This window comes from Rhamphochromis sp. 'chilingali', assembly GCF_963969265.1.
Source record: "Rhamphochromis sp. 'chilingali' genome assembly, chromosome: 11".
Taxonomy (NCBI): Eukaryota; Metazoa; Chordata; class Actinopteri; order Cichliformes; family Cichlidae; genus Rhamphochromis; species Rhamphochromis sp. 'chilingali'.
Window position 1 is genome coordinate 17,351,066 of NC_137938.1, and position 23,162 is coordinate 17,374,227.

At 41.7% G+C, this 23,162-nt stretch overlaps 1 protein-coding gene across 1 annotated transcript in view; it reads right to left on the reverse strand.

Annotated features, from left to right (window-relative positions):
- Positions 1–441: 441 nt before the first annotated feature.
- Positions 442–23,162, reverse strand: part of LOC308406408 (furin-like protease kpc-1) — a gene marked incomplete at its 3' end in the record, with an annotated part of 218,622 nt that continues 195,901 nt past the window's right edge. Inside the window, exons 16-20 of the mRNA XM_080897404.1 lie at positions 21,294–21,479; positions 9,653–9,776; positions 4,704–4,873; positions 1,073–1,135; positions 442–603 (exon numbers count right to left, since the gene is read on the reverse strand). Coding sequence (XP_080753530.1) covers positions 442–603; positions 1,073–1,135; positions 4,704–4,873; positions 9,653–9,776; positions 21,294–21,479 — 705 coding nt within the window. The remainder of the gene's footprint in view (positions 604–1,072; positions 1,136–4,703; positions 4,874–9,652; positions 9,777–21,293; positions 21,480–23,162) is intronic.

Consider the following 23,162-nt stretch of genomic DNA (forward strand, 5'->3'; position numbering starts at 1 on the left):
TCAATGAGGAGTGACGCAGCCCCCTTTAATGAACGGGGTAATCCATTTCTTATTGCACGGAGCTGAATTCACCCTTCATTGAAGTGGAAAAAGACAAACATATCTTCCACTAACCTTTGCTACTTCCGAAGGCAAAACAGGAGTGGGATCGGGGGTTGGGGGGCGGAGACGAGCGCTGCTGGAGCTATTTGTTTTTCAGAAACAGGGTTTTGGGGTTTGTGTAGGCGAGAAAGTGGGTTTCAAAGCCGACCTACAATAAGTCATCTTTGCTGATACCGAGGCCACAAAGTCAAAATACAGTACGCTGACTTGATTCATGATTAACTGGCTTTTCTGCACTGTGGAAAACTACAGTCTTTACGAAACTATGGTTCATGGTTGTGTTTTTAACTCCCTTCCCTCTGCCCCGCCCCCTCTCACGCCTTTCTGCTCACAGATCCGTCATCTGTTGGATCTAAAACGCTTGATTGTGCCGACATCCTGGATCTTCTGTGAGGGCAAGGACCTGCGCTCCTCATCCGCGTCGTCCCCGAAGGTCTCGGTTTCAGGAGGCTCCCTCTCAACAGTAGGTCTTGTTTTCTGGGCAACATGTGTGTCAAGTATCTGTGGGACAGTGTAAATAGTCATAAGATAGCAGTCTAGGGTCTGATTTTGCTCTTCAGTTCACTTATTGGGTAATTTTATAATATGAAAATTCTCCTACAATCGAAAACGCTGTACCTGAGTGGGTTACATTTCAATAGGGAAAAATCTCTTTAATTAACTGAATATCACAATAGTTGCCAATTCAATTAAATAATTGTTTCAGCTGTTAAAAAACAAACAAAAACAAAAACAAAAAGACCAACCACATATCTATTATGAAAAAAAAAATAAAGCATTCTGGTGGCCAAATGGGCAGAGTGCCATGTGTCTAGCGTGCAAACTCACATTCCTCGAATTCATTAAATCAAATCATTTTCCCTTCATCTATTCCACTCCTCAGTCTTCACCCCCCCTAACAGAAAAAGCACAAAAAACCCAAACTATAAAAATAACCTGTGTTTTAGGACTGGTGGGGGTTGCAGCTTACCTTGAAAGCCAGACTAGATGTCAGGCTCGACTTAACCGGTCTGTCTCCTCGAGTTTTTCCCATCTGGTTAATGAAACAGATGTTTCATGTTAAAGACAAACAAAATATGTACAAAATATGGCTCTGTTGTGTGGGGGAAGCGAAAATACACTGATTCCTGCATTTCCCATAATGCAGATTTCTTCCAACCTGGTAATGAACCATATTTTTCAGCTTCTTAAAGTTATTCCTCACCGTGACACCAATGTCTTTACAGGCTGAGCAGCACTCGGCTACACTAGCAAGCTGCATTCATGTGCAAAACCAGTAGAGAAACTCTAATTTCTAATAAGCAATATTTTATTTTTAGTAGCTATGGTACGTTATTTATTCTTGTTAAGGCTCCTTGTGGGCTTCCATCTGCTGCACTTCTCACCACCACCACTTGCAGCAGGAGTCGCGACTCCTTTGACATCCTTTTCCCCCTCCTTATGGAAGTCAAAAAGCTGAGAAAACACACAGAGGAAATGGGCCACGAGCTGTTCAGAGGAATCCAATTCAACTCTGTTTTTGCAAGAAAAAAGGCAAGGACAAACAGCTGAATTTGAAATCAATCAAACGCTGGCTCTGTCCACAGGAGCAACGTTCAGGCTCTGGTTACGATTTGATCTTGGCTCAAGTTTTCAGTGAGTGTTGACGTCTCCGAGTTGTGAGGAATCCCGAGCCGGCAGCTTACAGCGGGGGTTTTAGTGATACAGTATTTACAAGGCATGAGGAAGTGGGAGCGCTGCAACAGACGGCACCATACACGGTGCTTTCAATTATTTCTCACAGCATTCATGAAAATAGAAGCACAGCGGGGAGTACAGTATGAACGACAAAACTATAAAAAGACACGGAGTGAAAAGAGAACTCCCAAGCTAAAATAAATGGCGTTGTGTGCCGTTGCTTGGTGGAGAGCTCAGAAAAATGCATGCCTCCCAAAAAGAGTCAGAAATAGCGTAGAGTACAGACCAGAGTAGGGGTGATGGAGCAAAATGGATGCATAAATAACTGGAAGGAGGTTGAAGTTTGGATTTGAGAGCATCTTATGAATCGGTTTTTAGAGTTATGTTGGCCTGATGCTCTAAGTAGTGGGCATCAAAGAGCCTCTCATACACGCAGATCCATTCATAATATTAAATATGAAGGCTTGATGGAAACTTGCTGCAACTTACATGGGTTTCAGAAAGGAGAACACCTGCTTTTTAAGTTTGTCGCTGTTAGCATGCTAATTCGTTAACATTTGCTAAGCACAAATGAGGCTAACGGGAATATGGCTAATTTTCTACTGTAGGTTATTGTTTGTGAACCTGCCACCTTAAATTATTGGCTTGATGATAATGCTATAGAAAAACAGACAGAATACAAACATTTCGGCACATAATCATCATCAATCCGTCCTGTAGTTGATCGCATATATTTTTGGGGTCTGGATCAAAGCAGTGGACTGACTCCCAGCCCTACTGACCTTTCAGCTCATACCGCTATGCTGCTAACATGGGTGAAAACAAATGAAGCACCCAGTCCAAACTCATGATGCTGTTTCTTACATCAGAGTGTTTCTCTCTGCACTGCCATGTTATATTACAGTCTTGCAGTATTTATATGCCTTGATAACTTATCAAACAAGCGCAGTGTGATGCTGCAAACCTCAGCTAAGGCTAAAACCCGTTCCAAAGTAAGAACTTAGAACAGAGACCAGATTGTGATATTTTCTTGACAACACCAAACAAAAAAATAAAATTGCAATAACTTTGCGTGAAAACAGACCAACTCAACCGATCACATTACCTGTTGGCAGAGGTAATACGATTCAACAGCAACAGCAACTTCGGGTTTATGTTGTTTGCTGTGTATTAACATCATTCATTGTTCAATTAACAAAATTTTTTTTGGCATCAACCTTGATTGCTTTATTTAAAAAAATATATATACATATTAAAATGAAAACCCAAAGATATCTGTCAGACTGTTTGTTTTGTAATTGTGTCACAGAGTTCCCAGTTCAGATCAGAAATGATGGTGGTGAACACAGTGTTACTGTTATCCAAGAGCAAGGACGACAACTACGATGAACAAATAGAAAAATCCACGACCACAAAAAAAAGAATAAAAACAACCTCCAGATGAAAAGCTTCAGATTGGTAAATTTAGCATATTCAAGCGAATAGGCGCACACACCTACACTGCATCCTTTCTGCCCTCCAACACATCACCGCAGACAGACGACAACCAGCTTTTCCTCGAGCTGATCTTTCTCTCTTCTCTGAGATGAGAAGATGCTGGTGAGTAGAGAGAGGGAGAGGCTCACAGACAGAGACGTTTGTTTCCCAGCCCTTCCACCGTCTCCGTGGGACGACCCTCCCCATCCACCCCCAACCAACCAATCCCCCCCCCCCAACCTAATGGATCAAACAAAGGACATCATTTGTAGGCCAAGTCTTTTTCTGAGCGTCTCTCTCCTCAGCTCTGCATACCAATCCAATACAGCCCAAGGAAAAAAAGCCACGCTGTGGTACGAGTGTGCGTGTGTGTGTGCGTGCATGTGTGTGTGTGTCTCTGGGCCGGGGGTTGGAAGGTCTGTTTGCCTCTCCGCCAAGCATCGATTTATCCTTTTCTCCAATTTATTTCTCCTCCTTGCCTCTGCAATCCATTCAGATCTGCCTCTAGGGGAGGAACTCGGGGTAAAGACGTTGTCAGGCCTTGCCGTTGCCTCCTAACACCGGCTCAAAACTCATCTACAGGCCCGGGGACCGTGTACCCCTGCAAGGACACGTCGGGCAGCAATGTGTGCATGCAAACAGCTACCTGTCGTCCGGCGGCACACTTCTGTCAAGGCTGTAATTGGCCTGATAATGCAGCATAAAGGACAGTGACAGGGGCTTGTGAATTTGTTTCAGCTCAAACGCTGGGGCTGGAGCAATGATTAAGTAGACCGCAAAATGTCGTCTAATTTTCTAAGGAGCGTTATACCCTGGTGTTTTTTCTGCAGTAACAACTGTTGGAGAAGCCAGAATGATATTTAATTGTTCCTCATAATCAGGCCTAGACTACGAGCAGATATGATGGGAATAACAATATCTGGAGTCCCGATTCAACTGTCTGATCCTTATCTCTGCCTGTATGATTCTGACATTTTCAGATATTATTACTCACACTCAAGGATTTGTATCCTAAAGCCTCGACAGTGACGACGACGGCGCTCAATAGAAATGCTGCATGTGCACAAATCCCACGGCTCTACCCCCTATCCACACACACACGCATGCACGCACGCACGCACGCACGCACGCGCGCGCGCACACACACACACACACACACACACACACACACACACACACACACACACACACACACACACACACACACACACACACACACACACACACACAGAAACACCCTTGACAGAGATCTGTGAGCCATTCTTCAGTGTCACAGTGAGCGACGCCTGGCACATCCTTATACCTGAAGTTGATCAATGCAGATATGTCCAGGGGGAAATTGAAATCCATAGGAAATTAGGCGACGCAAGTGATTTATTGGAACAGTAAATCATGGTGCCTGTGATGTGTGGAGAGTCTGTGTTCCAGCTCTGTGCGCCATACTGTACCTTTCCTCTTAGTGACATGGCGATATCAGCAGCTCGCACCTTCTTCTCCCTCTCCATTTGGTAGATCCACTGCAGCAGGTCCATAGGAGGGGACTGGTCCCTCTGGAACAACCACCCATGAGGGATAGGGTGATTCAACCCCATGGACACAACACTCTGCAGGGGTCCCTCTGAAGTTAAAAATAGAAGCACAATTAGATTGCTGTATGCCTCACTACCTATGTTTCTATCTACAGTACATGCCAAATATGTTTCTATTTCATTTTTAAAATAAGACAGGAACGGTTCTGTGGTCTGTAAATACATAAAGTGTGCTGGAGTGGCTCTAGCTCAGGTAGTAGAGCGGGTCACCTACTAAGTGCTCCAGTCTGCATGCCAAATATCTTGCCCAAGGATGCATTCATCGGAGTGTGAATGTGTATGAATGCTAGTTAGGTAGCACTGAAAACCTAGAAAATTGTGATTGGGTGAATGAAAAAGTTGTATAAAGCGCTTTGAGTGCTCAGATAGAGTAGAAAAGCGCTATATAAGAACCAGTCCATTTACCATTTCTGAGGTTAGTAGCAGAAAAATGTTATTCAGGCAGTTTTGCTAAAATAAATGATATTGGGTGATATTTGCCTTGCAATTTCATTTTGCACATACATCAGAAGATTTTATCGAGTCAATCCTGTTTTGTTACAGTTTACAAACTGTTATTTTCATCCATTGTTGTGCAATATTTTTATATGCAGGGTTTTACTTGCAGGAGGAGTTCTTGTTCTTCCAAAGAGCCCTTATTTAGATTGATATTAAAATCAGCAGCAGCTGATTTAAAACCAGATTTTTGAATTTATACTTCTGTTACTCAACAAGAAAATTTACAGTACTTTTTTGTTTTCGGTGAGATACTGCAACACAGACTCACTGCCTTCACCCCACCAAGGGCTCACTGTGAGCCAAGAGAGTCATGCAGGAGTTTTCATTGTTAGCGGCAGACTCTGCCATTTCAGTGTCAGACTCAAACTGTCTACCCTTCAAAAGGGATTCCCTGCATGAAGATGCAATCCAGCCTTTCCATTTATCTCACTGACATCATCCTCTTTAGTTAGAATAAGTAAGCGCAGTGACACAACATATCCATCTGTTCCTTGCATTAATAATATCAAAGAATGTGTAAGAATCATTTTGCAGAATTAAAAAAAGAAAGAAAAAAAGCAGGAAGCATGTATTCTATCATATTACAGAGTATAATATTGTAGTAATAGAGGCACACACACATAAAAAGCACTAGTCTGTCCTCAACTTAGAGGATGCTTCTCAGCTTTCTGTGTATTAAAAGATCCCTGTAAGGATGAAACTGCAGGACAGAGTCACTTACAGCACAAACAGCAAAATGAAAAATATATATCTGACAGAGTATTTGTAGTTGAGGGGACTGAGTTCATGCACAAATGTTCAAATAAATCCACAAGCTTTCCTTGAGAATAAAACAGAGATAGTGTGTAGTGTGAATCCCGACTGAAAAATCAGCCCCCCACCTCTCAAACACTCCCAACTCCCCCTGCCTTTGCTGTTTTTTTTCTCTTCCAGGTACATCACTTGTGTTCTTCTAGCTTGTTTTTGTCCTGCTTTAATTGCTTTTTCTTTTTTTTTTTCCCTTTTGCAGCGAAGGAAGAAAAGACAACAACAAGGCGGTGAGGGCTGCAGCTAATGGAGAGGCTGTAATTGTGAATGGAGGCATTCATCTGGAGACATCGTCCGTGAATTGCGCTGCACAATACCCAGCGCCGGGCTGCTCAGATCACCAAGCAGTCACCAAGCACGCGTGCACACACGCACACGCGCACACATATAAACATGCTGAACCCTCAGATCACTGGTGCTCAGAGGAGCAACGTAATCACACTTCCGCAGAGAGAAAGACATCGAAAAGGGGAGGAGAGAAGGAGAGGCTGAAGAGGGGGGAGGAAGGGAAGAAGAGAGGAGAAATTATACAAGGAGATAGGAGGAGAGGAAGGGGGAGGAGGAAAACGGAATGGTGAAATTGATGTTTCCTACCATTTGATTTGGGCCACAGAGCCCAGGAGGCAGATCAGATAGAGCTACATGCACACACAGAATCAGCACATGCAAAGAAACAAGGATGCATGCACACCATCCCTCTTCCATAGAGCCCATACATGAAAGACACGCATGCACAGACTCATATACAGAGGCATACATTTAAAGCCATAAATCTGTACAAATATTATGTAAATAACCTGTAGAAGCTCACAGAACCATCTCACAAACCCCATAATTTCTTCTACCTGCTTGAACATTTAAACACAAACACACAAATGCACACACACATATTTTTTAAAGAAGACACAACAAAGCCTATAGTATGGAAGGAAAAAAAAAGCCCTCATCCCGGCGAGGCGAGACGAGACGAGGCACCTGTCAGCTCGGTGGTTCCTGCTACTACAGAGAAACATCAAGAAACAACAACTCAATTAAGCACACCATCCCTGTTCAATTACTGCCACATAATCACAGCAATTTACCTTCACTTGCTGCACAGCCACCAAACAAACACACACAGAGGCACAGGCGCACATACAGAGGCGGTTTCCCCTCACAAACGCCAGCAGAGACACAGCCGCATCACAAAGACTGACCAGACTGGCTTCATTCTACACATCATTAATGTGAAGCTCATCTGGAGGCATCCGCAGGCTAACCAGCATCAAACAGACACGGAGGACGACGGCAGAGAACAATTTAAGTGAAATGCTTATTCACTAAATATGTGATGAACAGCAACAGCACTTCCCAACATGTCCATTACAGTACTGCCACCACTATAAATAGCACAGCTTCTGTCTAGCAAATGTAGCTCGGTATATTTAAGGGTACGCGCTGTAAGTAAGTAACAGAAATCATTTGTGACCCAAATCTGTTCATCTTAATCACTTCTTGCACATTCTTTATGACACCAGGGATCTCAAAATCATCAGTAAGTTGCTATAATTATCATCATCATTAACTAAGAGTGAAATAACCTTTCCACAATGGTCCTGTTTGCTATTGGGCCTTGCTTCTGATATTCTTTTTCTGTGAGTGGCATAAAGATTTGTTATTTTATCTTTCCAAGAAATCAGACAAATTTTGTGTCTTCAAACTCCATCCATACATGTTCAGGATGAGTGAGAATGCCAAATGTGAGCCATGGTTTCACCCATCATCAGCATGCAACCTAAATAATTCTTCTGTGTCAGAACAAGAGCAAATCCCTCCCTGTAAAAAGTAACAAGCCTAGGTAGTAGTGACGCTGACTTAAAGGCATTCAAAATCTGCAGAAGTCTGTTATACACTAACACAAACATAGCAGCTAAAGACCACATGACCCAGGGTGATGCTGATGCCATCTGCCAAAGATTAATTTTTAAAAGGTAACAAAAAGCAGAGATCAACAGGCTTATAGGATCACGCAGAGGAGAGACATTTTTGGGACAAATCTACAGTTGAAGTGCTGTTTCAATGATAATTTTCTTGTGCAGCTAGTTTTCATCAACTTTGCAGTCAGTATTGTGATGATGTAATAGTGTAACATATCACTTTCTACAGGGAACTCATTAATTACTTTAAAAAGTACACATATTAAGTACAATCAAGTCTGAAACATACAAATTCATATCTTACTAAGTTTAAGTTTACTGTTTCTATGACAAACTTCATATTTAGCAGACAGATTTGGAAAGCTATTTATAAAAAATATGAAAACGCACTCTAATCTATTCTGCACACAGCGTAATACAAGCTAGTCTGGAAATTAGAATCATCCAAAGTCATGACTGAGGGTGATGCTCAGGGCACAGTGTGGCTAACTGGCCCACTACAGAATGATGTCACTGGGGATACGACTGAGGAATAGCAACACTGTAAGAACCTGTGAATGAAGTGAGTGTGTGTGTGGACAGCAGATTGACTAACAGCTTGAACTTGGGTTAGATCCAGGAGCATGGGGAGGGATACATGGATGGATGAAGAGAGAGGGAGGAGGGAAGAGGGGGGGAGCCATTGATTTCTCAACAGAGAGATCAGCATCTTGACAGAAAGAGACGAGTGAGCAACGGAGCAAGACACACACACACAGAAAAAGAGAGGAGATACCCACTGCGGCCCTCGGGTGAAATTCCATGACTTTTCCATAACTGAGCTTGAGTACTTTTATGTCCTAAAAACACACCTTCTTCCTAATTTGGGCTGAAACAGGGATGTAATGCGAGGAAAAAAATAAATCTAAAATAAATCTAAACTTTGACAGCACTTTGGTTAAGGTGCCTGACTATCAGTAAAAAGTGATATTCCAGGACCTCCATGACCAGTGTGAACCCCTGTTGACAGAGATCAACAAGAAAGTCTGGGTACGTCTCTCTCTCCCAGCATGCCTCGGTGAGTCTAACAAACCTGAAACCCCCGACAGGGACACAGAGGAAGGCGCTGTGGCTTTATGCTGTGTGTGGCTAACAAGATGTGTGTGTGTGTGTGTGTGTGTGTGTGTGTGTGTGTGTGTGTGTGTGTGTGTGTAAGTTGTGTGCAACAGGGAAGCTGACACACACTGTGGAGGAACGGGTGGGATTGAGAAGGGGCAGCCAGGGGTCACGCTGTAATTACACATCATAGTCCCTGTGGTCAGTCCACTGACTTCCTCTGACTGCGGTGCCTCAGCCACACGAGCAGGGATGGCAGGTGGTGGTGGGAGTGGATGGTTGTAGGAAACTTGGAATAATAAGGATAGCACATGTTATATCTATTTTCAGATTTCTATTGTTTAATTAGCTCGTGTATTATTTTTTCCTTGTCCTGTTTTTTATATTAACTCTGTGCATCGTTTGCAGTACGTCCAGCACACATGTCACACCTCTACAGTAACTCAGCCTCCGTGCCCACCTCAGAGTGTACCGGTTGCCGTTTTCACATACCGTGCGTGGTCCTGTGTGGGTGGTAGGTGCCATAGAGGATGAGTGTAACGCTGTGTAGAGCTCCGGCTGCCTCCTCTTCACTTGGCCTCGCGCAGCTCCTCACTGTGCCCTTGCGGTCAGTCACCTGGAAACAATCACCATGACAAAGACACCATTTCACCAAAAAACCGATCAATCGATCAACAAGTCAATCAATATTTTATGTGAAAATGTCCAAACACAGCAATACTAAAACCAAAGGCAAAGAATGAGAAGATCTGGCAGTATGTGAATAAAGCATGTAATCGTTAAACTGAGAATTTATCTTACAGTAAACTATTGGATGAACCTTTTCATGATGGAAAAAGTTTTTTTTAGGAAAGCGCCAGACTTCTCTTATAAAAAGGTGATGAAGTAATGGTATACATAAACATGAAATGGATTTTGATCGTAAATTATCATGCAGGAATTTAGTGGAATACACCGATCCATTCTGGCATAATTTAAATATCTAACTTTAGTTCATATCAGCTGAATTAATCCCAGATGCTTACATTGGATTTTGCACATGCGTCCCAACAGAAGCTCTGGTCTCAAGAGGTTAAGAAAGAGAATAAACATAGTAGCAGACTTCCCAGCATGCATTGTTACAGAGATAAAACTCCCCAGAGTCTCTGTCCGTTACTTTTACATTTATTAAAGCATAAAAACTGTGAACTAACGCTTCTTACTTTGTTTAATCAACCCACATTTTTAAGGCAGGAAGAGCTTATGTGTTAAAACCAAAGTGTAGATTACAAAATCATAAAGTCTTCATACAACAATACAAAAATAAACTCGATGGCAACCTTGAGTGTATAATGTGGATGGATATTCAGTAATGTGTTTTTTATAATGAAGATATCTTCTGGAAAGAAGGAATAAGGAATACTGTTACTGTAAGCATCAGTCTCAGCCCAGAATTTCACATCCACAGTTTTTAGTTTATTTATTTATTATTTTTTAATTGAGTTTAAGAGTTTAAGTGAAGGACAGAAGTTATTCATTTACTCTAAACAACCACAAAGAGTATCGACATGCCAACTGTTCAGCTGTTTTGAGGGATGTTTTTGGCTAGAGGTGGGTGGGGGTGAGATCATGTGACAGCTCAATCTGATGACTTAGTACTTAAAACTTGTACACAACAACACAAAAGACTTGTGACCTTTAATTTACAACGAAAAGCCTTTGACTGTCACAGCAGCAAATGCAGCGTGTTGCAGCAAAAGTGCAAGTTGAGGTCTGTAATCTCCAAAGGTACAAGATGAATCATTCCGTAATTTTCAAGGCAAAAATTAACTTCATCCCTACAAGAGCTGGTCAAGAGCATTCAACAGTAATCTTAGAGAAGCAACTGTTGCTGCCTGTCAATATGGCAAGTGGTATAAGAACATTTTCTTTAACAATCTGAAGTCACCATTCCAAAAACAGAAACAGTATTCATTAGTGGAAAACATTCTAGACAGCTGTCAGTGAAATTCACCTCAGCATCAGTCCGTGCAATGCGCAGAGAAAAAAGATCCAAAAGCTACATCTCATACTCTAGAGCTCACTTAGCATGTTAAATGCTAATCATGACTTGCAATTAGAAAAAGGCTGAACAAATATAGCCTGTTTGAAAGGGTTGCCAGGAAAGAGCTTCTTCTTTCTATTAAAAAGCAAAACAAAACATGGCAGCGCATCTTAAGTTTTTAAAATTGAATCTGAACAAACCGCAAGACTTTTGGAACTATGTCCTTTGGACAGACGAGACCAAAATGGAGATGTTTGATGTGATGTTTTGTCCAACTGTCAAGCATGGTGGTGGAGGTGTGATGATTGGGTCTCGTTTTCAGTCACAGGACCTGGATACCTTGCAGTCATTTGGTCAACCAACTGTCGACTACTGCCATACAGACCTAGATCTAGATTTAATCATGAGGCCATCTGTCTGACAGCTAAAGCTTGTCCCATATGTGGTCAAGTAACCGGACAAGGATCACAAGTGCACCGGCAAATCTACAACAGCAACAGAGTTGCAATGGCGCAGTCAAAGTCCAGCCTTAACCCGACTAAAATGCCTGGCAGGACCTTAACAGATCTGTGCATAAACGAATGCCTGCAAAATTCAATGAACTGAAGCAATGCTGCAAAGAAGAGTGAAGTCTTCAACAACAATGTGAGAGACTGATAAAGTCATACGGAAAACTATGACTTCAAGTTATGGCTACAAAGGGTGGTGAAAAATATCTTTTTCACTCTGTCATGTCAGTCTCTGACTTCCACTTTCAATTACATCAAATCATTATTTTATTCATAAATCAGGACAGTATTTGGATAAAAAATGGAAAAACGAAATCTTTTCTGTAGCTCAGCCCACAGATAATTAAAAGAAACATATCTAAATTACCTGACTGTTATGAAAACCCACAAAATCCCCTTTTAGTCAAGCATTGTTCAAAGATGGCTTTATACCATAAATCTGCTACATCAACTGTCCAGTGTGCCTCTCTGCCTGTGTGTGTGTATATTCTACGCAGTGTTTGTGTGTGTGTGTGTGTGTGTGTGTGTGTGTGTGTGTGTGTGTGTGTGTGTGTGTGTGTGTGTGTGTGTGTGTGTGTGTGTGTGTGTGTGAGAGAGTGCTCAGAGCAGATCGGAGGCCAGGCATGGCAGCCCCCAGCTGAGTGCTGCATTGATTTGTTGTTGGTAAACAAACAGCTGGATGCTACAGGTGGATCGATATGCCTTGCACGCCTCCCCGCCTCCCAGCAGGACTTTCTACTAGGTTGACATGGCTCTCTGAAGAGCTGCAACCCTGCTGTCACCGGGAAACCTCACGAGTCAAATATTTCAAATTCCAGATTGTTTCTAATTGAGCTGAAGTTCGTTTTACACATAAAGTTATGTTCCTGAATTCATAAAATATGCTTGTGAGTTCCATAACTTTGTAATCATTTTGTAAAGCACATATTTGGTGTCAACTATAAGTGCACCTTATCTTCATTATAACTGAAGATAAGGCAAAAATTAAGAAGCAGTCATCCAGCTATTACACTGAAGGCGTGATGAAAATGATATTTAACTACAATGTTATAAAAAATGTGAGAACTACATGTGGAGACAAAATCGGGGCATAGAGGATAGAAAGATGTTAAACTGACTTTTAGACAAAAGGGAGACAAAGAACATGAAAGGATTAGCAGAAGTAGAGGAACAGAGGGGAAAGTGGAAGGATTTCAAAAGCCAGAGAGAGAGAGAGAGAGTGAAACTACAGAGACAAAAAGAAGTTGGAGAGGGGGATTAGTGATGGGCGAGAGATGGCAGGATATCGAAACGGGTGAGTGTCAGGGTGATGGGAGCGAGACCCGGTGACTGGGAATGATGAGGAAGGAGTTCAGAAAGAGATGCTGATACACAGGTAGTGGAATTGTGAAAAAACAACAACATAGGAACAGTGAGAGATGGTGAGAGTGGGAGGATGATAGACAAAATGAGATGAAAAGAACAAAAACAGAGCACAAATTATGCATTTAGCGGAGAGCATCACTGAGAAAGACAATTAAATGGAGACGTGCAAAGAAAAGACAAGAAAACTGTACTTTATGATGTTTTCAGTGCTTCTTCCCAGAGGAAGTATCAACTCCTTTCCAGGACACCCCGCTCCACATTTATACAATCATACACCTGGAAGATACTTTCACCACAAGTCCATAATTCTTAAAAGTACAGCTCCTCTGAGAAAGGACGTGACTTTGCACCGTGTTAAATTTCTGAATCAAAGCAAAGCTCGCTAGCAGCTACATTAGGCATCACTGCTGTGTCATTTCTCCAACCATTTCTACACCATCCTCTCCTTCTTAAAAGTTGACACCTTTTTACAAATACGTACTGATTGTTTTGCAGGTGGCAGATGTTTGTTTAGTCACTGTTACTATGGGTGTTAATTCTAAATAAATGGCTTTGTTAATTCTGCCAAGAAATGGTCAGTTTGTGATGATATAAAATACTTTCCTGAGATGTGTTTCCACATTTTTTAAATATAGATTCACTTTAATCTGAACCAATTATGCCTTCACTCTTTTTTCTCTCATGCAGTGGGGGAAATACTTGTAATAACGATTTAATCGCCTGCTAATTTTGTAAGTTTGCTCACTACCAAAGAAATGAACAGTCTGTAATTTTGTGCTAGTTTTATTTTAGTGGAGAGAGAGACAGGATATCAACCAAAAATCTGAAGTTATAAATTGATTTGCATGTCACTGAGTGAAAATAGTATTATTTTATTTATTAGTATTATTATGAAAAAAGTAGTTGATCCCCCACAAAAAACTTGACTTGGTATTTGGTGGAGAAACCCTTGTTGGCAAGTACACTAGTAACACGTTTCTTGTGGTTAGTCACCAGGTTTGCACATCTCAGGAGGGATTTTTTCACTCCTCTTTACAGAAACTCTAAATATTTTAGGTTTCTTGGCTGCTGCTTCACAAGCTTCAGCTCCCTCCACAGATTTTCTATAGGACTGAGGTCTGGAGACTGGCTAGACCACTCCATGACCTTAATGTGGTTCTTCTTTAGCAGAAGGTGGCAACTAAAACAGTTGCTACCTTCTCACCAAACTTCTTGCTGATGGACTTCACATTCCAGCCTTCTGCAGGTGTACAATCTTGTCTTGACCAGGTCTTGACCATGGTGGTGGAAGAAGCTGATTCTGTGGGCAGGCTAGCATTTTATTCACGTAATGAGTTGAGATCAGGATATAAGACATCTAATCGTCTTATTTATAACGATATAAATCACAAAAATTGAACATTTTCTGTAAATTCTGTGAATCTCGGGCAGCTCGACTTGCGTGAAGTGTTTCCAGCTGGGCGTCATGTACCCGGAGTCGAGTGTTTGACCCAATCCATGAAACTATATATTTTTCTACATAAGTTGTAACGGCCGCAGTTTTCGTTGTATTTATTACACGGTGTGCTGCGGGGGAAAGCCCGTTCCAACGTTTGCATCTAAGGTTTATTTTTTAGCACATAACGGCTCTTTTTTGCTTCTCATCCGTAAACACTCTTCATACTGTTTCACGTGATTCCGTTTATTTTGAAAAGTCTCAACAGGATCTTGAGCTTTATTGTGAAAGGCGTATGTGGAAAATAAACAAGCGGACACGCCATGGTTTTATCGTCGTTGTTGCTAACGACAACGCATGAAAACAGGCGCATGTCGGTCTGTAGTGTGGTTATATTGAATATAAGAGAAAGAGAGAACTTTAAGAAATAAATATAGCCACTACAGTGACCATCAAAATGATGAAAAAATATTGCCATAAACAGTTTATTTTGCGACACCACGAAACAAACGATAGCGATGAAACGATAAATGGCTTTTATATCATCGTTATATCGAACAGCCCTAATCAGGAGTATCTGAAATTAAGCAACTGATTGATGTAATCTGTGTATCACATGGGCACACAGTCAATCTGTGGGAATCAGAATTGGAGATGGGTTGTAGGAGATCAAATACTTATTGCACTCAATGTAATGCAAATCACTTTATGACTTTTATGTAATGTGTTTTTTTTCTGGATTTCTGTTTAATATTCTGTCTCTCACAATTAAAATGATACTAGCATAAAAACGAGAAATGGTTTATTTCCACCACTGTATATTTACTGTTAAAATAGTATGTGATCATAATAAGTACATTAACATATTAACTCACTCACTCACTTTAGGAGGGGAAGCCAATCAAGAAAAAGTTGGCTTGAAGACTGACAAGCTAAATTGACAGACGTATAAACTGAGGGGCCAGTGCCCAGTACAAGAACAATGAAGATTATTCTAAGCTTTGATTTATGCAAAGCTACCGTAGTAGACTCTAAGAATAAAAACTATCAAGCGAGAAATGAGGTCCCATTTTAAAAGACTTATCAAGTCTAACTTCATATAATTTTATATAACAGAAAAATTAAATCTGTAATTTAAAAAACAAAACTGCTGCATTGTCTGTTAAATGTTATTTTCTTTTCACAGATAACAGAATATTAAATAATAAGGTTTCCCACCCAACAGTTCAGTCTGCAGTTGTACTAACAGGTGTAAAATGTGCAACAGGAAGTTGCTAGACAACGGCACACAGGGCTCAGTCTACTCTCATGGAATAAACAGAAGCTTCAAAATAAAACCTCCAAAAAAAGAAACCTGCGATTGTTGGCAGTGTTAGAGAGTGAAGCAGTGTCAGATGGGAGGGGAGGAGGAGTCTTGCTGCGTCTACATATGTAAAGCAGCAGGGAAGCAGCAGTGTGTCAGACTGAGGCTCTGGCCCAACCTGGGCTCCTCACTGCTCCCTCCAACACATCAATCATCCAAAACAGGGCCATCATAGCCACGCTGCATGCTGGGAGACACACATGCACAGACACACACACACTGCAGCAAGCTTACATGCAAATGTCTGCACAAACACACAAACACTGCTTCCATCAACACAGACATAAAACTGCGCACACACACAGAGTAAACAAATATTCAGTGAATTGCAAACACGCGCATGTACTGCACCCTCGCACACGGCCAGCTTCTCAACAGAAGAGACACACGAATATACAGAATAATATGCTGCAAAAGCACACACATACAAACACCTAGAGTGCAATGAATTCACACAGACACACACACAAACTAGAGTCACACTCTCTGTGCCTCCCAGTCTCACACAAAACAGATAAACAGAAATAGGTATCCTGTGCCCACAGGGTGCCCTCGCCCCCGACCATCTGCGACGGGTGCCAACACACAGTGGGTGATATTTACATGGAGACCCCCCTCCACTACTCCCCTTCCTACCACAATCACACACACACACAAATTTAAAAAAAAAAAAAAACGAAGGGAAGGGAAGAAAGAAAGAAAGAAAGAAAGAAAGAAATACCCACAAAGGGCCGCTTGGATCGCTTGATCTCCCAAAACTCATTAAACATGCAAATATATGTAAATATATGCACCTCTAGAAATCCACCTTGGGCCAAAGTGAGTGAGTGTGTGTGAATGAAAATGCATGTTTGTTTGCGTGTGATTGTGTTTCTACTTCAGGCTTTGACAGTGTTTCTGCCAAACTTGATACTGTGTGCAAGTACGTTGCTGTTACAGTAACGACAGAAGATGTTCTTACACTGGTTTTACCAGAGGTCAGCAGTACTTCTCCCCTGTACAGGTAGTACATAACATTGTAGGATAACTTTTTAAAGTCCGAAAAAAATCTGCCTTTTAAAAATGGGACCTAACATCACCTCTAAGAATATGAGACTGCAGCGAGTATGTTTTTCTCATTTCTGAATTATTTTTCAGTGTAGAGTTCATAAAAGCCCCAGATACACATTTTCTCCTTCGACAAGTTAAATCCAGCTTTCCAATTAGTTACTATAGTCAAACCACATTCAGTTCGATTTTATTTATACAGCGCCAAATCACAACAACAGTCGCCTCAAGGTGCTTTATATTGCAAGGTAAAGACCCTACAATGATACAGAGAAACAATCAGATGACCCCCTATGAGCACGTACTTGGCGACAGTAGGAAAGAAAAACTCCCTTTTAACAGGAAGAAACCTCCAGGAGAACCAGGCTCAGAGAGAGGCGGCCACCTGCCAAGCCTGAGGATGAGGGGAGGAAGACAGGACACAACATTCATCGGGCCTGTACAGTTAGACTAAAAACATAAAATCCAGTTAGTGTAATACTTTTTCAAAATGCAACGTCTAAAAAGTAAATATCAGAGCACTGCAGCTAATAGCACACGCTTGTATTTAATACCAAATATGATGATGAAGCAAATAAAACAACCTTATCGTAACAGTCTGGTGTTTTTAACGAACACCATCTTACCCCAGAAGGGTTTATCATTTACCCAGCGAGAATGAACAACACAAACTGTACCATATTCATAAACTCAAGGTGGAAGACAGTGGCAGAAACTGCGTAGTTAATACTTTATCTTCAGGTTTTTCTATTATCACTTAGTCACGGTGTATGTGTGTGTGTGTGTCTGTGTTTGGTTTGTGTAATCTGTTGGGGAGACAAGAGGGGAAAGACTCCTGAAGGAGCACAAGGGATGAAGATGGTAAATATATGATCTGTCTATCACAGACAGCAAGGGTGGCTGTTTGTGTGTCTGAGCGTGTGTGTGTGTGTGTGTGACCACAGTGCTGCAGGCTAAATAGTGCTATTATATTCCTACAGCCGCTCTAGTCACAGTCAGCTCGAGTCTCAAAGTCCTCTGGGAATCAGAGATGTCGCTGCTCAAAGACTGCTGCCACACTGCTATAAACACACACACACACACACACACACACACACACACACACACACACACACACACACACACACACACACACACACACACAAACCTACCCTGTGGGCATGGCAGGTGGGGTGGGAGAGCAACGTATGTGTGTTTATATTTTTGCCGTGTTTTTTTCTGCTTGTGTGTTTGTGTGTATAAGGTCTCAGTGAAAGTGGAGCACAGTAATGACACCCTTCTATAATATTCTTTGAAAACTCATTGTATCAGGCAGCAGAAGGAATAGAAAAAAACTGCTGTCAGTCATAGTTACCAATTAGAAGAGTTGTTACTGTACCACACACGCACACAGTAAAAGACTTCGTACAGTGAAATTACAAAGAGGGATACTTCCCTCATACCTTTCATGGTCAGTCACAGTGTAGTTAGGTTTTTTTAATATTCTCAGGTTTTAAGATATCATTCGTCCGTCTAGGGCTGGGACTATTGATGATATAAACCTAATCATAATTGAGTTCATTTCAAACGTTGATTTAGTGTAGCAATATTAGAATAAGCACAAACTAAAAATTGATGACATCATCTACAATTTAACTTAATGAGCCCCCGATTCATATACATGTGACACATGCTCTTTTAACAGCAAGACATGATGCTTCCAGATTCTGTTTCAATACGAGTCATAACTGGCCTGAGATATGAAGCTCCCTGACTATAAATAAACTAGTTATTTAGAAAACATTTATCCTTGTTTAACTTGTATTTTGCAGCTCACATAAATCTCACTCCTTTTACAGCTCCTGCTAGGAAGTTTGAAGCTTAAAAGTCTTTAACCTCAACAAAATTTTAACTTAAAGTGTTCAGATTGTTAAAAAGAAAATGTGCATAGTCCACATCGAGGTCTGTTGATTATCAAGGAAAGTGGGGACACTGATTGCGGTGGAGATGAATCTGGTTAAATAACACTAAAACCACTGGTGACGACATTCACCACAGAGAGGAAAAAATGTCTACATTTGGGTGAAATTACCATTTTATCTTCTTATGGGCCATCCTTAATGACAGCGTGCATATTGTAAACTGCACGCTGTCATTAAGGATGGCGGTGGGATTTCCATATTGTGCAATACTGTCTCTGGTCAACAGTAAAAGCAGGGAGGTGAGCTGAGGCACCACAGATGGCGGTAGAGTGAGCACAAGGGAGAGCAGTTATGACAAGAGCGAGAGAGAGTATGTATTTCCAGCCCCGCATTCCCGTCTCCTTCACAACGCTAGAAGGTCAGCTGAGCCTCGAGCCAGAACACTCGCTCCCTTTTCACTTCAGTCCCACTTTTATTCCTAGTAGAACCACAGCGCTCTTTGACAATTGTCATCATGACGAATCAATACGGACTTCTCCACAGACCCCGTGTCCCTCAGCCCTCGTTCTCTGCCGCCCTTGAGTTTTTAAACACAGATCCAAAACATAGTCCAGGTAAAGTCCCTTCCCAGGGCTCCATGTTATAGGTTACCCTTGCCTCTCTCTAAAACTCCTCTTTTTTCTTAGTCCTGTATGTCCTCTGGTTCTCTCCATGTATCAGTGTCAGATTTAATTGGCGTAGCTGCTTGTCAGAGGCTTTCTGTAGCAGCCTGCCAAATGTCAAAAACCATTAAAAATGACAATTTGTGTTATTTAGCAATCAATATCTATACACTTTCGGAAAAGAGAGATTTTGATTCATATAGTTGGACATTGTTGTTCAACTTTAGCCATGTAAGTCCTTGGTATCCCCCTCCCCACCCCACCATGCTAACGCACTGTCTCCTTTTCAAGCACCCCGTATTTGTGAGAGTGTGTACATGTTGCTCTCCAATCTACGGCAGAGCTGACATCCAGCATGAAACCAATCAGTGTGTGGGTGTGTGTATGGGCTGATTAGTGGCGTGCTAAGGCATGCGGCACGTCAGATGCGAGCGTTAATTCGTGTTGCGAGCATCGCGGCGACTTGTCTCGGCCCTCCGGTAATGAGCAACGGCACCGTTATGTGGCTCGGCTTCACGGTGCCTCTTCCCCATCTCTGCGACACACTGGGCCCTGGTAATTGGTCACAGAGGGGACAGTAAATCTGTACGAGGACGTGGGAGAGACACAGAGACATGGAGCCAGAGAAAAGAAAGAGTGTGTGTGTGTGTGTGTATGTGTGTGTGTTTGCATGTGTGCGAATTTGCAGGAGGAGGTAGGTGACGAGGACGGAGGGGGGGTGTCTTTCATCTTCACAGCTTTTTCTTTATAAACCTCCAACTGTTTACAAGGACTGACGCCTATTTGCACACACACAAATACAGACACACACACATTTCTACATAGCGAGTCGTCCCCCCCCCCCCCAACTGCTACCACCCACACATATATACAGTAAATGACCTCAGCGCGCTACTGTCTGAGAGTATGGATTCTAATCAGATGTCGGCAGTATTGTGCCTGTCAAACCCGGCCAAGGTTACTTAACCTTCCAGTCTTAATTTCCCTTCCATTTTAGCTCCTTCCTCCATATCAAACATCAGCACATCTATGAGAGAAAAAAAAAGAAAGAGTGTGGGGAGGAAAATGAAGATTGCCATGCTTGGCTGAATCTTGGAGATGAAAGTAGAGGATGATTCACATTGCTATTGCAAAATGAACTGAACCAAGCTGAGCTGAGCTGTGCCGGGCTGGGCTATTTTTAAACTTCTATACAACACAGCTACTGGAAGAGGACAATGTGAAGCGGAGCAAATTATTTCTATATCATGAGGGAAGGTATGCGAAACAAGGCCTCCAGGAGAGCAAAATTAATATATAAACTATGTCACAAAGATTTTGGCTACTTTTTCTTGTCACTTCTTTACTAGTTTCCAAGTCATATCAGTTATTAAGAGACAGACAAAAGGCTTTTAGTGTAATTACTACTTTTTATTGTTCAAAGCTAGCCAAATGTTTTAACATGCTGTATAAAACACATGAACATGTTATTAAGAACCACTAACAATGTTAGCTTCGCTAAATGCTAACATCAATTGTCATTAGTGGTCATGGGGACAATAACAAAACAGATGTAGTGATGTTTAATGGCTTGTCTTCATACCTCAAACTTGGATGTTGGAATGCCAGAGTTAGCACGTTACAGCAAGGAAAAACAGGATTTGTTTTGATTCTTAGCAAGGCAGAATCATTCAGGTATCGTGAGCAATGCAGTATAATACTTTTATTTGCACTTAAAAACACCACTGCAGCACACTTATTCAGGAATGCACCATTACTTGCTATCATTTGCTAAATAGCAACCAGGGCTAACAGTTAAACACTGATAGGAGCAGCTTTTCTTTCTCACCTGGAGGCTCCAGCGGCCTCGTGGCTGCTCACCCCAGCAGTGCACAGTCATGAGAGTCCAGTTCTTCAGTCCAGCGGTGGAGGCATCATAAGGCCTCGTATCCAACAGCACCGACACTGTGCCACCAGGAGACACCAGGCTTATGGATAGGTCACCACGGCACGCTGCGTTGATACTCACTCTCACCTGTTGAGAGACAGATGGCAAGCTCCATGAAGGAATAGTTCCACATTATAGGATATTCACTTTCTCATCTTCTTCCTATAATAAGCTCGATACAACTGTTGGGTGAGCTAAAACATGAAAAAGCTGCTAGCAGCCACTTAGCTCCCTTTAACATAAAGGGAAACTGTCGATCTGATTCTCTTAATTAGCCTGACTGTTTTACATGTATCATATTCAGCTTTTATATCGGTTTGTTTAATCTGCTCGGGTAAAAAACTTGTATTTTTTGTGTTAACTGAGAGTTTCTACCAGAAGATTTACAACATCATATTGATGAGAGGAAATTACTGTGCTGGGGTAAAAGATAGCTCCATTTATAATGTCCTATTAAACTGCAGATTGCTGTTTTATACTGTTTTAAATATTTTTGTGCAGTTTAAACAAAAAAGAGACAACATAGCAATTGGCGAGTTTTTGCTGACAGATTCTGCTAACCTTGCACCAAGTCAATATTAACTAATTTCCGTTGTTTCCATTTTTTCCCCCAGTTTTAGTCATGCAGATTTAACCATATCTACACTGTAGCTTAATATATATGAGACAACTGGCATCCATGCTTTCATCTGACTCCCTCCAAAAATGGCACATTTTTCTAGCACTTTCTTTGAATGTGCCTTCTCAATCAATTTGCTGTTTTAATCTTTGACATCCTAGATAAGACATGTGATGAAGGAACAAACAATGTACTTCCCTCCCTGATAAGGTCCGCTGACTAATTATGAAAATAGAACAGAGAGTGCTGTATTGCTTAAATCTAAATCTAAATCCAATAAGTATTGTCTGAGATAATGTGGCACATAGATGAACAAGCCAAAAATATGTCCATAGCCAGGCAAAGACAAAGGGAAGCAGGTGAAGAAAGTATAATAAATGGAACACGATTGTGCAGGATATTAGCTAAATGATTTAAATAAGCCCATATCCCCCGCCACCACCAGTAGCACCCAGTAAACACCCTCCCTGTCCCTGTTCATCACAAGCAGCACATCTGGTGTGACAATGGCACATCGCAGAGAGAGCCGCCAAGCTGCAAAAAGACTGACAGCCCGCTCCTGTTTACGGCGTGTTACCACGGCAACACATCCATCAATCACACCTCGCAGCGATGGCCTGACCCACGCTTTCTGCCAGGGAGCAGAGCCGCAAAGATGAAGCCTTTTCAATTTGCATGCTGACACACTCTCGCTCGCTCTCCTTCTCTCTCCTTGCCACAGAATACTCGCACAAACTGAGCCACGCACAGACACGTACAGTACGTATGCCTGCTGACACAATCAAACATAAACACATTTGCATGTATGTGCCTGTGCTCAAGAAAACTCAGTTTTGCCATTTTCTGCAAATTACACTGCCAACACATTGCACATCACAGTATGATGGTTTTTTTTTATCTCCTCTATTCTCAGATAAAGCACATGACACTGAAACCCCAAAACAATTTATATGGCATCTTCAAGCTCCCTTGACTGTAGGCAGAAGTTAACTTTTGAATGCACTTGTGCTTGATTTCTGTCCTGTCAAGGGCAACAGGAACATTGAAAGACTATAGGAGCAGATTTACATCACACTTAAATATTTTAAAAAGCATCTTCATCAGTCACTTTATTAGTACACCTGTATGTGTAGCATGTTAACGAAAGTATC